Source organism: Lichenostomus cassidix, chromosome 3, assembly GCF_008360975.1.
Source record: "Lichenostomus cassidix isolate B80296 chromosome 3, HeHo_3.0, whole genome shotgun sequence".
Classification (NCBI taxonomy): Eukaryota; Metazoa; Chordata; class Aves; order Passeriformes; family Meliphagidae; genus Lichenostomus; species Lichenostomus cassidix.
Window position 1 is genome coordinate 112,859,435 of NC_139483.1, and position 14,254 is coordinate 112,873,688.

At 53.2% G+C, this 14,254-nt stretch overlaps 1 protein-coding gene across 15 annotated transcripts in view; it reads left to right on the forward strand.

The window, feature by feature from the left end:
• The window catches only part of DTNB (dystrobrevin beta), a 118,816-nt gene that overhangs the window by 63,190 nt on the left and 41,372 nt on the right, over nucleotides 1-14,254 (forward strand). For 10 of the 15 annotated variants that reach the window (XM_085057279.1, XM_085057282.1, XM_085057281.1 and 7 more), the window contains 3 exons: nucleotides 1,725-1,838; nucleotides 3,690-3,786; nucleotides 9,114-9,134. In XM_085057279.1, the coding sequence (XP_084913405.1) occupies nucleotides 1,725-1,838; nucleotides 3,690-3,786; nucleotides 9,114-9,134 (232 nt within the window). Of the gene's footprint in view, nucleotides 1-1,724; nucleotides 1,839-3,689; nucleotides 3,787-9,113; nucleotides 9,135-9,491; nucleotides 9,842-14,254 lie in introns of those variants that run through there. The other 5 variants (XR_014851193.1, XR_014851194.1, XM_085057287.1 and 2 more) reach the window with 2 other exon arrangements.

Below are 14,254 nucleotides of genomic sequence, written 5' to 3' on the forward strand. Positions count from 1 at the left end.
AGGAATTGTCTGCCCGGGGAGGTGCTGGAGTCACCATCCCTGGCTGTGTTTAAAACAAGGCAGGATGTGGCACTGAGTGCCATGGATTAGCTGAGGTGGAGCTGGAGATTGGGTTGGACTTTTCCAACCCTGTGACTCTGTGGCTCTGTGGGGTTGGGGAGCAATCCTGGGGCTCTGCTGTGCACCTCTTGGATCACATTAACCAGATTGTTCTCCCAGAGCTCTTGTTGAGGTGTAGCTCCTGGTTAACTGATTAGTTAGTCATTACCACCAGTTAATTACCGTGGGGAGGAGCTGCTCTGCCCCTGTTCCCCAAGGAGAGGGTTGATCTTCACTAATCTTCTTAAAATCATCTTCCCCATGGCCTGTGGCTCTCAGCACATCAGCAAACCTCAGAGTTGGGATTTGATCCCAGAAATCCTCAGCCCTGGGCTGATCCCCCAGCGTGGGCAGCAGGAAGGGGATTGGGATTCTGCCCCTGTGCTCAGGTGAGAGCAAACCTGCAGAGCTGCCCCAGCCTGGGGCAAACAGCAGAAGGACCTGGAGCTGCTGGAGAGAGTCCAGAGGAGGCCATGGAGATGCTCCAGGGCTGGAGCCAGGCTGGGAGAGCTGGGAATGTTCACCTGGAGAAGAGAAGGATCCAGGGAGAGCTCAGAGTCCCTTCCAGAGCCTAAAGGGGCTGCAGGAGAGCTGGAGAGGGACTGGGGACAAGGGATGGAGGGACAGGACACAGGGAATGGCTTCCCACTGCCAGAGGGCAGGGAGAGATGGGATATTGGGAAGGAATTGTTCCCTGGGAGGGTGGGAAGGGCTGGGATAGAATTCCCAGAGAAGCTGTGGTGCCCCTGGATCCCTGGCAGTGTCCCAGGCCAGGTTGGACAGGGCTGGGAGCAACCTGGGACAGTGCAAGGTGTCCCTGCCATGGCTGGGGTGGCACTGGATGAGCTTTGGAGTCTCTTCCAAAGCAAACTGTAGGATCCTTGTTGCTCCAGAGGGTCACCTGTGGCCTCTCCAGGCTCTCCCAGCTGGCATGCAGAACCTGCTGCCTGTCCTCCCTCAGCACAGGGAAAAGCTGCTCAGGGAGGTTTGGAGCAGAAGCAGTTCCTGGAGAGCAGGAGCAGCTCAGTGCTGGCACTGCTGTAGCTTCAGTGCTCTACCAAGAGCCCTTGCAGGTATTTGGAATGATTCCTGGAGATCCTGGATAAGGGAGATGCACTCAGTGCTGCCAGCAGAGCAGCTCAGCAGTTCTGCAGGAAGGAGAGGTGGAGGTGACACTCTGCTCCTGGAGGGTTTCAGTCCCTCTGCACTGAGTGAGTCCTTGGCCATCCCTGACCTCAGTCACCTCAGAGGTCACTGCTTTGTCCCTTTGGGACACCTCGAGGTTTGGCTGTGCCCCTCGGGAAGGGGATTGGGATCTCCCCAGAGCTGCTCTTGCTGCAGCACCTGCAGGGCAGGGAGGGCTGAGATCAGAACCTTTGTCCTCTTGGAGCACCCTGAGCCTGCTGGGTGTGCAGGGGGTGGAGAGACATTGCAGGGAGTGATTTCATCCCCAGGAAGGAATAACTTTTCCCAGGGCAGTGGTGGGAATTTGTGCCAGGCTGTGAGCAAAACCCCTGTGCCTGGGCTGGGAATGGACAGGAGGTGCTTGAAGGGCTGCAAAAGTGTTCCAGAGCAGTGCAGACACTGACTTTGTCCTTCCTTCTCTCCCTCTGCCTCCTCCTCAGGGAGATCCTGCAGGAAATCCAGAGGCTCAGGCTGGAGCATGAGCAAGCCTCTCAGCCAACCCCAGAGAAGGCACAGCAGAACCCAACGCTGCTGGCTGAGCTCAGACTGCTGAGGTAAAGAACCCTGGAGTGGGATGGGCTGGGATGGGCTGGAATGGGCTGGAATGGGCTGGGGACACTGGGAGGGACATCTCCTGCAGGGCCATTCCACACCAGGGCTCCTAGGGCTGCAGCATCACCTGGGTTTAGAAGAAATAAAAACTTCTCCTAAAATGAATCCTGCTTGTAGCGTTCAGGGAAGTGTTTGTGGAGAGGAAATCGAGAGGACTGGGTGGTTCCAGAGGTGCTTTCCAGCCTCAGTGGTTCTGTGATGCTGAGATTTAATGTCCCAAGTGGCCTCCCTGGTGCCACAGGGACAAGGAGCAGCAGCTCTGTCACTCCCAAGGGATTCCTGCAGTGGAGGTCACAGCTGGCAGGTTTTCTGGGAGGAGAAGGTTCTTCCCAGCTCCAGGTGCTTCCCAGCCTGGGCAGGATGGATGGGATGAGATTGTCTGTAAGCACCAAAAGAGCTCAGTTCTGTGTGGAGTTCAGGCTGGGAGAGCAGGGCAATGACAATCCATGGCAAAGGGTGTCCCAGGTTTGGAGCTCTGCAGGCAGCCCTGGGTGAGTCAACTGCAGCACTGCTGGCAGGTGTGACCTTGGAGGTGACACTGAGTCCTGGCAGAGCCCTGCCTGGCATTCAGCTGTGCCTGCAGGACCAGGAGAGCCTGGAATCTCAAGGAGGTTTGGGCTGGAAGAGACCCCAAAGCTCATCCAGTGCCACCCCAGCCATGACAGGGACATTTCCACTGTCCCAGGGTTCTCCAGCCTGGCCTTGGACACTTCCAGGGATCCAGGGGCAGCCACAGCTTCTCTGGGAATTCCATCCCAGCCCCTCCCCACCCTCCCAGGGAACAATTCCATCCCAAAATCCCATCCTTCCCTGCCCTCTGGCAGTGGGAAGCCATTCCCTGTCTCCTGTCCCTCCAGTTCCTGGTGAGGATTCCCTCTTCAGCTTCCCTGTAGATCCCTCCAGATCCTGAATTTAAGAACCACAGTCTTCAAAATACAAAGAGATACTGAAAGAAATACCCAGGGTGGTTAATATTTGTTAATATTCCAGAGTTTTCTGTACTTGAAGGAAATGCTCTGTTGTTAACATTCCCAGGATGGTTTATCCTAATGTGTCACATGACAACATCCAAGGCATCCCAAGGTCCAGCCTGTGATAGGTGATGTTTTAATTTGGGATTGAGACCTCCTGGTGCTACAGAAATCACTGCAGATGGATGAACAATCCCTCCTGTCCTGCCTGTCCCCGTGGTCACTGATCCCCTGCCCTGGGTGGGATTTGTGGCTCAGCAGAGCTCAGCTCACTGCTCAGGACACACAACCTCCTGACGTCTGCCTTTGAGCTCCTCCTGCCATTACTCACTCCTGGCTTTTTTTAGCCACAGGGAGAATTCCTGAAATAGCTCCCAGACAGGTTTTGTGCAGCCAGGGGGAGGGAAGGTCACTCCTCCTGTGCTGCTGTTGTCACCTGCTGCTGGTGGCCCAGGAGGTCACAGGGACAGCTCTGCTGGCTCTCCCTGCACACAGACAGCTGCAGCTTCTCCTCCTCTTCCATTTCCCTCTTTCCTCCCAGAGCTCATCCTGCTTTCTCTGAGCTCCACAGCTGCCAGGCTCTGACACTCAGAGAGTTCTTAAAAGACAGAAAAAAGGTGTTTTGGTGGTTTTTTTTTTCTCAAAATGCTTTGCTCCTGAGCAGGGCTTCCCCTGCCCTCAGCTGGGTTTGGCTGAGCAGAGCATTGTCACCTCCAGGTCCTCTGAACTGGGGAGCAGGACAGTGGTGAGACCCAAAACCACCACACAGTGAAGTTTGAAATGCCCCAAGCTGATGTTGTGCCTCTTTCTCCCCTGGCACAGGCAGAGGAAGGATGAGCTGGAGCAGAGGATGTCAGCACTGCAGGAGAGCAGGAGAGAGCTGATGGTGCAGCTGGAAGGGCTGATGAAGCTGCTCAAAGTAAGGAATCTCCCACATCCCTCCTTCCCTGGGTGCTTTGGGGTCCCAGCTTTGCTCTCACACCCTACAAACCCTTCATGAGGAGTTTAAAAGCCATTTCCATCCCAGCCCCGTGGGGTTGCAGGGGTTAATGGTTTTCCAGGTTCATGTGGGTAAAATATCCAAAACTTGAGATTTGGAGGAGTTTAAAGAAGAGTTTGATTTGGGAACTGAGGCACCAGTTTGGTTCTTCCCACTCTCCCTGGGAAATAAACAGAAATAAAAGGCTGTGACTGCCAGGGCCAAGGAGGTGACCCTGCACAGCCCCTGCCACACCTGGGGTTTATTTGGGGGTTTTGGCTTTGGCTCTGAGCTCCAGCAAACCTTGGCTGGGTTTCTCCTGAGGTTCCTTTGCTGTTTTTATGGAGTTTCCCCTCAGCTGGTGACTGCAGTGGGAAATTGTGTCACACCTTTATTCTCTCTCTGCCTTCAATTAGACAAGAGCCTCTCTGTAAAGGAAAGGGCAAAGCCTTGGCCTTGGAGAGGTTTTGAGCCAAGACAACCCAGAGGTGCTGTGGGAGTGGCAGAGGGGACAGTGCTGGCAGTGGTGGCAGTGACACAGAGGGTGACAGATCAGCTGGAGGCACATCTGGATGCTTCCAGGAAAACTCAGAGCCTCTCTGCACTCAGAAGGGACAAAATTCCCAGTGGCTGGGATTCAAATCCCCCTCAGCTCTGCCCTGTGTCCTGAGGGAGGAGTTCCTCCATCTCTGGGCAGAGCTGTCCCACAGGGGCTGAAGGTCCCACAGGAGTTGAAGGTCCCACAGGAGGTGAAGGTCCCACAGGAGGTGAAGGTCCCACAGGAGCTGAAGGTCCCACAGGAGCTGAAGGTCCCACAGGAGGTGAAGGTCCCACAGGAGCTGAAGGTCCCACAGCCCTCAGCAGTGGCTGCTGTATTCCCTCTCCCTGGGCACAGGAGCACAGCACTGCCCAGGGCTGGGAGTTCTGGTTTTCCTGAAGCCTGTGGTTCTGCCCTCTGTGCTTTTCCTGCTCTGCCCATTGATGTGTGACTTCTAAAATCAAGGAAATCATGGAATCCCAGACTGGGCTGGGTTGGGAGGAACTCCAAAGCTCATCCATCCCACCCTGCAGCTTCTCCTGGATTCAGGCATCTTCCACAAAGACATCTGCTCTGGAGCTGGAGAAATCCAAAGTGGAAAATTCCCTGCCAATGCAAATTTGCCTGCACAGATCAAAACTGATGGCTGGTTTTCAGTTTGAGTTCAGCTTACACCCCTTGGTTCTCCCTCCTTTGCCCCCTGAGCTTTGCCTGAGCTGGCACTTCTCACTCAGGGTGAAATCTCTCCAACAGGTTCAGCTGAGCTCCTCACAATTCTCTGTTCTGGACAGGTTCTTTGCCTTCCCCAGGTTTTTAATACCCATTTTTTATATCAGGGAAAAGCAAGGTGGATGTGGAATTGTTCCCTGGCAGTCAGCAGAGGAGCTTCACTGCTCTTCCTCCCTGCTTTCCCTGCTGTCTTTGGGAGCTCTGAGTTCCCAGAACTTCCTCCCTGGGTTGGTTTTGGTCTCTGGGCAGTGAGGATGTGGTGAATCCTCTGCCATGCAAACCTCCTGCAGTGCCTTCAGCAGCCAGGCTTGGGATTTATTCCAACAACAAAATCAGCTTTTCTTGGCCAAGCTTTCCTTCCCATGGAGTTGTAAAGCTTCTGTGTTACCTTGAGGTGGGTCCTGGGTCAGCATTGCTGATAGATAAATACAAATAAAGCAATGGCAGGGTTAGCTCATGGAATCCCAGAGTGGTTTGGGGACCTCAAAGCTCATCCAGTGCCACTCCTGCCATGGCAGGGACACCTCCCACTGTCCCAGGCTGCTCCAAACCCCATCCTGGCCTTGGACACTCCAGGGATCCAGGGGCAGCCACAGCTCCTCTGGGAATTCCATCCCAGCTCCTCCCCACCCTCCCAGGGAACAATTCCATCCCAATATCCCATCCATCCCTGCCCTCTGGCAGTGGGAAGCCATTCCCTGTGTCCTGTCCCTCCATCCCTTGTCCCCAGTCCCTCTCCATGTTCCCTGTAGCCACTTTGGGCACTGGAAAGTCCCAGTCAGGTCACCCCAAAGCTTCTCTTCCTTAAGTTGTCTCACCTCCCTGTTTGAATCTCCACAGCCCAGCCCTGGGCATTCCAAAACCCATTAAAAATTCCTTTCCCTGCCCCAGGTAACTCCTCACTCAGGTAATTATTTTAAGCTGCAACTTCCCCAGCCTGCCGATCTAAAAATATCCTTTCTAGTAGATCCTTTTGACACCTTTTCTCATTATTGGTGTCAGTGCTTCCCTGTCTGCAGCTCCAGGGGGAAGGGAGGAGGCAGAGACAGGAATCCCTCAGCCCTGGTCAGGATTTCACCCCCTGACCCTGAGCAGCAGCTCTGCCTCCAGGCTCTGTTTTCTTCCTGCTCTTGGTGTTTATTTCCAGCTCTCCTTTTTGGTGTCTCCAGCCCTGCCAGACATGATTTTTCCCCGCCAGGTTTTAGCTTCTCTCATCACTTGGAGCTCTTCAAAACTGTTCATGTATAATTTACATCAGCTGTTAAGCTTTTATGGGGTTTTTTCCATTTTCTTATGCAGTATTTTTTACATTTTTAATGCTGCCTTCATTTCACCATTTAGGGCTGGATTGAGCTCACCCAGCTCTGCTGGGCTGGGAGTTTGGAGCCTCAAGTCCCTCTCTGAGGGGGTTTGTGATTTCTGACCATTCTGGGTCTGTGATTTCTGACCATTCTGGTTCTTTGATTTCTGATATTTTTGGGTCTGTGATTTCTGATATTTCTAGGTCTGTAGTCTCTGACCATTCTGGTTCTTTGATTTCTGATATTTTTGGGTCTGTGATTTCTGACATTTCTGCATCTCTGACCATCCTGGGTCTGTGATTTCTGACATTTTTGGGTCTGTGGTTTCTGACATTTCTGGGTCTCTGATTTCTGACCATTCTGGCTCTGTGATTTCTGACATTTCTGCATCTCTGACCATTCTGGGTCTCTGATTTTTGACATTTCTGGGTCTGTGGTCTCTGACCATTCTGGATCTGTGATTTCTGACATTTCGGGTCTGTGATTTCTGACATTTCTGGTCTGTGATTTCTGACCATCCTGGGTCTGTGATTTCTGACATTTCTGGTCTGTGATTTCTGACCATCCTGGGTCTGTGATTTCTGACATTTCTGGTCTGTGATTTCTGACATTTCTGGTCTGTGATTTCTGACCATTCTGGTCTGTGATTTCTGACCATTCTGGTCTGTGATTTCTGACCATTCTGGTCTGTGATTTCTGACATTTCTGGTCTGTGATTTCTGACCATCCTGGCTGGTTTTGCAGAGTTCATCAAACTCCCCATGGCTCTCCTGCCCTGGTGTTCCTGAGCTCTGCAATTGAGAGTCACTGCTGGGGTTTCCATCAAGTGTTTTCCACAATTCATCCCCAATGTTCACACTTCTGCCTGGGGGTTCCAGTTATGGGAATTTCATAGAATCACAGACTGGACTGGGAGGGAAGGAAGGGAGGAGAGGCTGTGGCTGCCCCAGGATCCCTGGCAGTGACCCAGGGCAGGCTGGATGGCTCTGGAGCAGCCTGGGGCAGTGAAAGTTTCCCTGCCATGGATCTGAGGTGCATTTAAGGTTCCTCCCCACCCAAACCACTCTGGGATTTTGGCTCCATCCAGCCTTGGCTTCCCCTTTTCCCCAAATCTCCTGCCATCCCTGTGTTCCATAGCTGGCCTGGCTCTGACCAGCATTCCCCAGGGAGCACTGTCTGCTCCTGGCAGGGCTCTCTCTCCCAGCTCCACGGAAATCCAGCAGACAGATCCCATTTCGCTGCTTCCATTTCCTCCACGGCAATTTCCTCGTGGCTGCTGTGTGATTTATCCCTGCCTGCTCAGCCCCAGCCAGCTCCATCCTCCTCACAGGGCTTTTTCACATCTGCACTCGGTGCCAAAGCCCCATTTTTCAAACCAACAACTTTTTTTTGTGGGGTGGAGATCATGTAAGATCTTTTCCCTGCCCTGGCTCCCCATCTGGTCCTGCAAGTCCTGCTGCTGGTGGGAGGCAGAACTGGAAACCTGTGGGGTGTGGGGAGGGCAGCAATGACCCCACATCTGCCAAAGCAGCACCAAAACACCCCTGAAGGAACCCCAAACCTTGGGAGAAAAACCCCAAAGTATCTGCTCAGAAATGTGAATTTCCCCCAGGTTTCTCTGCAGGGCTCAGTGGGAAAACAGCTTTCAGTGGTCAGTGAGAAGAAGCTGCTTTGAATTAAGGGAAAGGTTCTGGTTAATCCTGCTCAGATGGGAGATCAGGGAGGGAAGGTTGATAAATGGGCTCATGGATTTCCAGGCCAGAAGCAGCTTTTAGCCCATGAATTTTAATTCCATGACCTGAATTTCTGGGGGGCTGTGCTTGGCTGTGTCCTGCTGCCCCCTGGGCTGCAAGGGAGTCACCTGCAAATGCTGGAATTGCTGGTTTGGGGTGGGAAAAGGTCAGCAGCACCACCCTGCAGCCCTGGTGTCACTCACAGGGTTGGACCCATGGGGGTTCCTGTCTGTGAGAGAACAAAACCATGGAAATGTCTGAATTACCATTGAAACTCTGGACTTGGTGACATTTTGCTCATTCCCAGCAGTTCTCCTGTAGCTGACCAGGCTGCTCACAGTGGGCATTTCCCTGCTGCAGAAGGGGATAAATTCACCTGCATTTCACCTTGTTTTGTCCTCCATGTCAGGAGGGATCTGTGCTGAGATGCTGCAGTGCAGGAATTGCTCTCTGCACCTCTTTCCTCCCTCAGCATCTTCTCCTAAATCTCTGCAATTCCCACTGCCAGAGGTCCTGGAGTGCCCACAGGGATTCCAAAGGGCTGTGGTGGCACATTGGTGTGTTTGGACACTCCTGATGGCAATTCCAGCTTTTTGGGGGTGGATTTGGTGTTTTTGGGTTTGAGAGCAGCTCGAGAGGCCTCTGAGTGTGGGGAAGGAAATCCTGGAATGGTTTGGGCTGGAAGGAACTGTGAAGTTCATCCCCTGCAGAAAGGAGCAGAGATCCCCTGGACATCCTGTCCTGTCCCAGGGATCCATCCTGGGACCTCCATCCCACCTGGGTGACTTTGGCCACCACCAGAGGCCATTTCAGTGGGACAATGTGACAAATGTCACCTGTGCTCCTCCCCACAGCCCTGGTGTTCTGTTCTTTCACTGTGTATTTTGCCTGAAAATCATCATTTTCACACGATAATTAATCTTCCCTCTCTCTCTCTTCACCTTTTTCTTTTGCCAACGTTTCTAGGAAGAAGAGCAAAAGCAGGCAGTAAGTTGACTTCACTTTGTAGGTGATCCCAATTCTTTTCTTCCTGCATGAAATCCATTTTCTGTTAATTGTATGCAAATAAACCCTGGGAATGGGGGGCTTTTTCCACCTGGGAGTTGAGCACAGCCTCCCTGAGCTTCCAGCAGAGCATGGTTTGTGTGTCCTGCAGTTCTGCTCTCCCTTTCCAGGGAGGTTTATTGCCATGGGCACAGAGTGGCTGCATTGATGAGGTTTTTGTGGAATCATGCATGACCAGCCAGGGCTGCAAATGGGGATTCTCAGCTGGCTTCACCCCTGCTTTGGTGGGAGATCCTTGGGAGTGTTTCCCGGGCTAAGAAAGCTTTCTTGTCTCTTCAGGAATCCTTTCATTTGCCTCCTTGCCACATACAAGTCCATGCATGAAAACTAATTAATGACTTAATATTCTGGGCATGGATCCATATGGCTGAGTGCTGACAGAGTCTCCTTGAAGGAGTCCCAGAGTGCTCGTTGCAAACAGGAGGAGTAAAGAGCAGGAGACAAGAACGCCTTGCCTGGGTTGCTGTTTGATTCCCATTTTCTCTGCTCCAACCCAAATCCTGTGTTAATTTCGGGATCCACTCCAGAGGGAGCCCTTTTGCTTTCCTCAGCAGCAGCCAGATGTTCAGTGTCTGCTCTCCAGCAGAACATTTGCAGCATTTTCAAACATGGTTTCCTTTCCACCCAAAGCCTTAATGACCATTAATCCGTGGTTTGCACTGCTGGGGATTTCGGGGGTTGTTTCTCACGGCTGGAATTGGATATTGGATACAGTGACTGGGAATTCTGGGGACCTGTTTTCTGTAGGGAAATGCACATTTTTGGGGTAGCTTCTGCTGCTGGAAACACTTCAGTTTTGCATGTGTTGGAATTGGTATTTGGGGACTCCTGGAGGGCTTTTTGTTGCTGTTGTCACCAGTTGGAGGTGGTGGTGAGTGGAGCCCAGTTAATTATTAGGTGATCATGGAATCTTGGAATGGTTTGGGTGGGAATGGAATTTAAAGCTCATCCTGTTCCATCCCTGCCATGGGCAGGGAAACTTCCATTATCCCAGGCTGCTCCAAACCCCATCCAGCCTGACCTGGGACACTTCAGGGATCCAGGAGCAGCCACAGCTTCTCTGAGCCTCAAACCCTCCCAGGCAGGAATTTTTCCTGCTCTCTAACCCAAACCTCTCCCTGGCTTTGCTGAGGCAGCTGGCAGTGATTTGGTTTCTTGAAGGCTCCAGGCTGCAGCACATGGCAGGAGCTTCAGGGAATGTCCTGGAGGAAGGAAAACACCCAAGACACAAACATTCCTGTTCTCCAACTCCTAACTGTGCCAGGGAGATGCTGGATTGTGTGTTCTTCTCCTGCCCAGCTCCATTCCTAGCAATAACCCTCTGCAGGGAAAGGCCACACGTTGTATTAGCTCCATTTTCCTGAGCTGTGCTTTCATCTGGATTGAGGATGTAGGAAATGGTAAAGATGAGATCAGGGAAGAAGCTGACCAGTTTCACCTCCCTTTTTTCCCTGGAACACTGGGAGGAGAGTGATGAGCCAAAACTCAGCTTGTGACAGTGACATTCTGGCTGGGCCATTCCTTTGGAATCAGGAGTGAAGGAGCCAAAATTGACTTGAAGCTCAGGAAAGGTAGATTTTGAGCAGCTGAAGGACACCTTGCTGGGCTGTAGGAATTGAAGCTTTGCATCTTCCCTTTGCCTGGACTGGAGTGGCTGGAGCTGCTCTCCCCTGTGCTGGAAAGGTTGGAAATCCCAGGATGTGCTGCTCCACTTGGCTGAGAGTCACACAAGTCACGGAGCTGGGCTGGAAAGGCAGCTCTGGAGAGCATTCAGACCATCTCTGGAGTCAGAACATCCTGCTGGTTTGTCCATCACCACAGAAACATCAAACCCCAGGCTGGTTTGGGTGGGAAGGACCTTCAATCTCATCTCATTCCATCCCCAGCCCTGGGCAGGACACCTCCCACCATCCCAGGCTGCTCCCAGCCCTGTCCAGCCTGGCCTTGCTGGAGGGAGAATGTGGAACAACCTCTGGGTGTCCTGGAAGAGAAAGCCCAGGAGCCTGAGGGAGCTGAGCATCCTCTCAGCCCCAGCGAGGTGGGTTGGTCCTGTGGGGCTCAGAACTTCTGTGCAGGGTGAAGGTGAACAAAGCAGAGCAGCAGACCTGGGTCAGGAGCAGCAGCACATGGACAGCAGCAATGTTGGCATCCACTGTGGGAATCTGCTGGGGCTGCAGGTCTCTCTGCCTTGGGCAGGAGTTTGTGGCAAGTTGTGAGGAATTTATATCAGGAAAGAAATTTATATCCTGATCCTGGCAGTTACAGGGAAGTGCAGTAACCTCTGTGCCCCGTGTTCAGAGCTGCCTTCCCATCAGGTTTGCAGCTCCTGCTCTGTCCTGGGCACAGCCAGGAGGGACAGAGCCTTGTGGAGATGTCACTGCAGTGACGGAGTTGGGAGCCACATGGCATTCGTGGCCACCATGCTGGGATTGTTGTGTCCCAGCTAGTAAAACCCTAATTTACACCAGGAGCCTTTCCATGTCACAGCTGGTGAGAAGCTTGGAGAATCTGCTAGATATTAAGCCCCTTTTGTTTTGCAGTGGAAGGAACAGCCGTAGGAGCTGCTCAGTGTCCCAAGGAACGGCGCAGGGATTCCCGAGGATGTGCATCACAGGATGATGTCCTTGGCGTGTCCTACAAACCCCACAGCAAACCCCAAGCACCACAGAACAGCCCTAATGCCAAACAGGCACACAAACAGCTTCCAGAGAGAGGCTGGGACACTGGAATGGAATGTTTTCCCTCAGAAGATGGTGGGAGCCATGGGAACAGCAGAGCAGAGGGGCTCAGGAATTCCAGGCTGTGTTGCCCAGAAGTGGTTGCACTCTCACCCATCAGTCCCTGTGGATCCCTGGGAAGTTCCTCCTCAGCCCCATGGAGAGGCAGTCAGGAGTTCCCACTTTCCTGCTCTGGTTGCCTCAGTGGCTCAGATTGGGTGTTCAGAGGAAACCCCAGGGCAGCAGAGAACATTCCCTTCATGAGCTGAACCTCCTCAGCCAAGCTGGGGCAACAACCCTGATGAGCCCTGAGTCCTTCCCACAGCATGGAGAGCCCTGGGAGTGAGGAGTTCCCAACCTTCCAGAGCTCTGTGCCACCTGAGGGAGTTTCATGTCCATGTTGGAATCCAAGATGCTGCTCAGCTCTGCATCCAGCTTTGCCTCAGCCGAAGGACCAAAGTGGAGTTTCCATCCCTGGAGATGTCCAAGGAATTCCTGGCTGTGGCACTGAGTGCTCTGGGCTGGGGACAAGGTGGGCTTTGGGCACAGATTGGACTCCATGACCTTGGAGGGCTTTTCCAGCCTCAGGGATTCTGTGACATCCCTGGGAATGCCAGGGAAAGTACTCCCTGAGTTGTGTCACAACATGAGCATTCCAACTCCTGGATCCTGAAAATCACCTTGTTCAGTGCCAGGAGCACTGCTGGGCACAGTCCAGCCCAGTGATGGGACAGACAGAGCTCTGGGGTGAGCCTGGGGCTGCTGCTCCACTCCAGCAGTGTCCATGCTCTCCTGGAGAATCCTAGAGTGGTTTGGGAGTGAAGGAGCCTTACAGCTCATCCAGTTCCCCTCCTGCCATGCAGGGACACTTCCACTAGCCCAGGCTGCCTATTCCAACCCCAGAAGGGCTCCCAAAAAGAGACAGTGGGATTGAGGGATTGAGGGATTTAGGCTGGGCAGGGATGCAGTTCTCCACAGCGATGGAGTTTTGCCATCAGCAGACATTCCAAAGGGACAGGAGGGAAGAAGCTCATTAGCTGGCAGCTCTGGCCCTGCAGGTGACTCTGGGATGTGAGGAGGAGGCTTGGCAGGAGCAGCCATGGGTTGGTGTCAGGATTGCTGTCTGGAAAGGTTTGCTCTGGAGGATCCTCACTGTCCTGTGGTGGTTCAGTCAGCTAAGAGACAAATCCCTGGATTGTTGTGGAGCTTCCTGGAGCTATGGGATGAACAGCCTGGGGTGGAGATGGTGTCTGCAGGAGACCTGCTGTCCATCTGAGGGGGAAGAACCTCCCTGTGGCCTCACTCCTGGATAACTCAGGATTTCTCTGGGCTCAGGGAGTCATGCCCAGCCCCTCCTGCCATCTGTGCCAAGCTCAGCAGGCTGAGCTAAGAGGATTGGAGAGGGACTTTGGACAAGGGATGGAGGGACAGGACACAGGGAATGGCTTCCCACTGCCAGAGGGCAGGGAGAGATGGGATATTGGGATGGAATTGTTCCCTGAGATGATGGGGAGGAGCTGGGCTGGAATTCCCAGAGGAGCTGTGGCTGCCCCTGGATCCCTGGCAGTGCCCAAGGCCAGGCTGGGGTTTGGAGCAGCCTGGGACAGTGGAAGGTGTCCCTGCCATGGCAGGAGGTGGAACAAGGTGATCTGTAAGGTCCTTGCCCACCCAAACCATGGTGGGATGCTCTGGGTTGAGGTCCCTGCTGCCCCAGAGGCTCTGTTCCCATTGTCCCGAGCACGAGGGAAGGAGGGAGAGTTGTGCAGCTCAGGCTGGAGCAGCAGAGAGCACCTGGATGGGTTCAGTGCTGCTCTGCAGCAGGCAGAGGTGTTTTCCAGAGCAGGGAGAGCTGTGTGGTTCCCCTGGGCTCTGAGGAACAGCCAGCAGGCAGAACGGCCTCTGCCCATCCTGCTCCATTCATGCCTTGCCTGAATCACATTCCTCTGCCCTTAATCACAGCTTGGATCACTCAGCTACAAACAGGCAGCAGTTTGTTCACTTTCTTCTCTCCCAAGCCCTGCCTTTGCTGTGAGTTGTGGCTGCCAAGTCGCAGCTCTGGAGTTGCTGCCCTGAGCAACAAAGCTCTGCCTGCCTGGGCTGGGGGGGAAAATACCCCTGGGAAAGTCCTTGAAGCCCAGCTGACAGGGTGGGATCCATTTTCTGAACAGCTCCCCTTGTCAGGGGCTGCCTGCAAAAGTTTCCACTTTAACCCTCTGGAGGTTTCTGATTATTTTTGTACTTTTTTGTTGTAATATGCATTATTTGTGAAGCGTGGCTGGGAAATGAAGTGGTGTGAGAGCATTTCCAGCAGGATGTGCAGCTCCT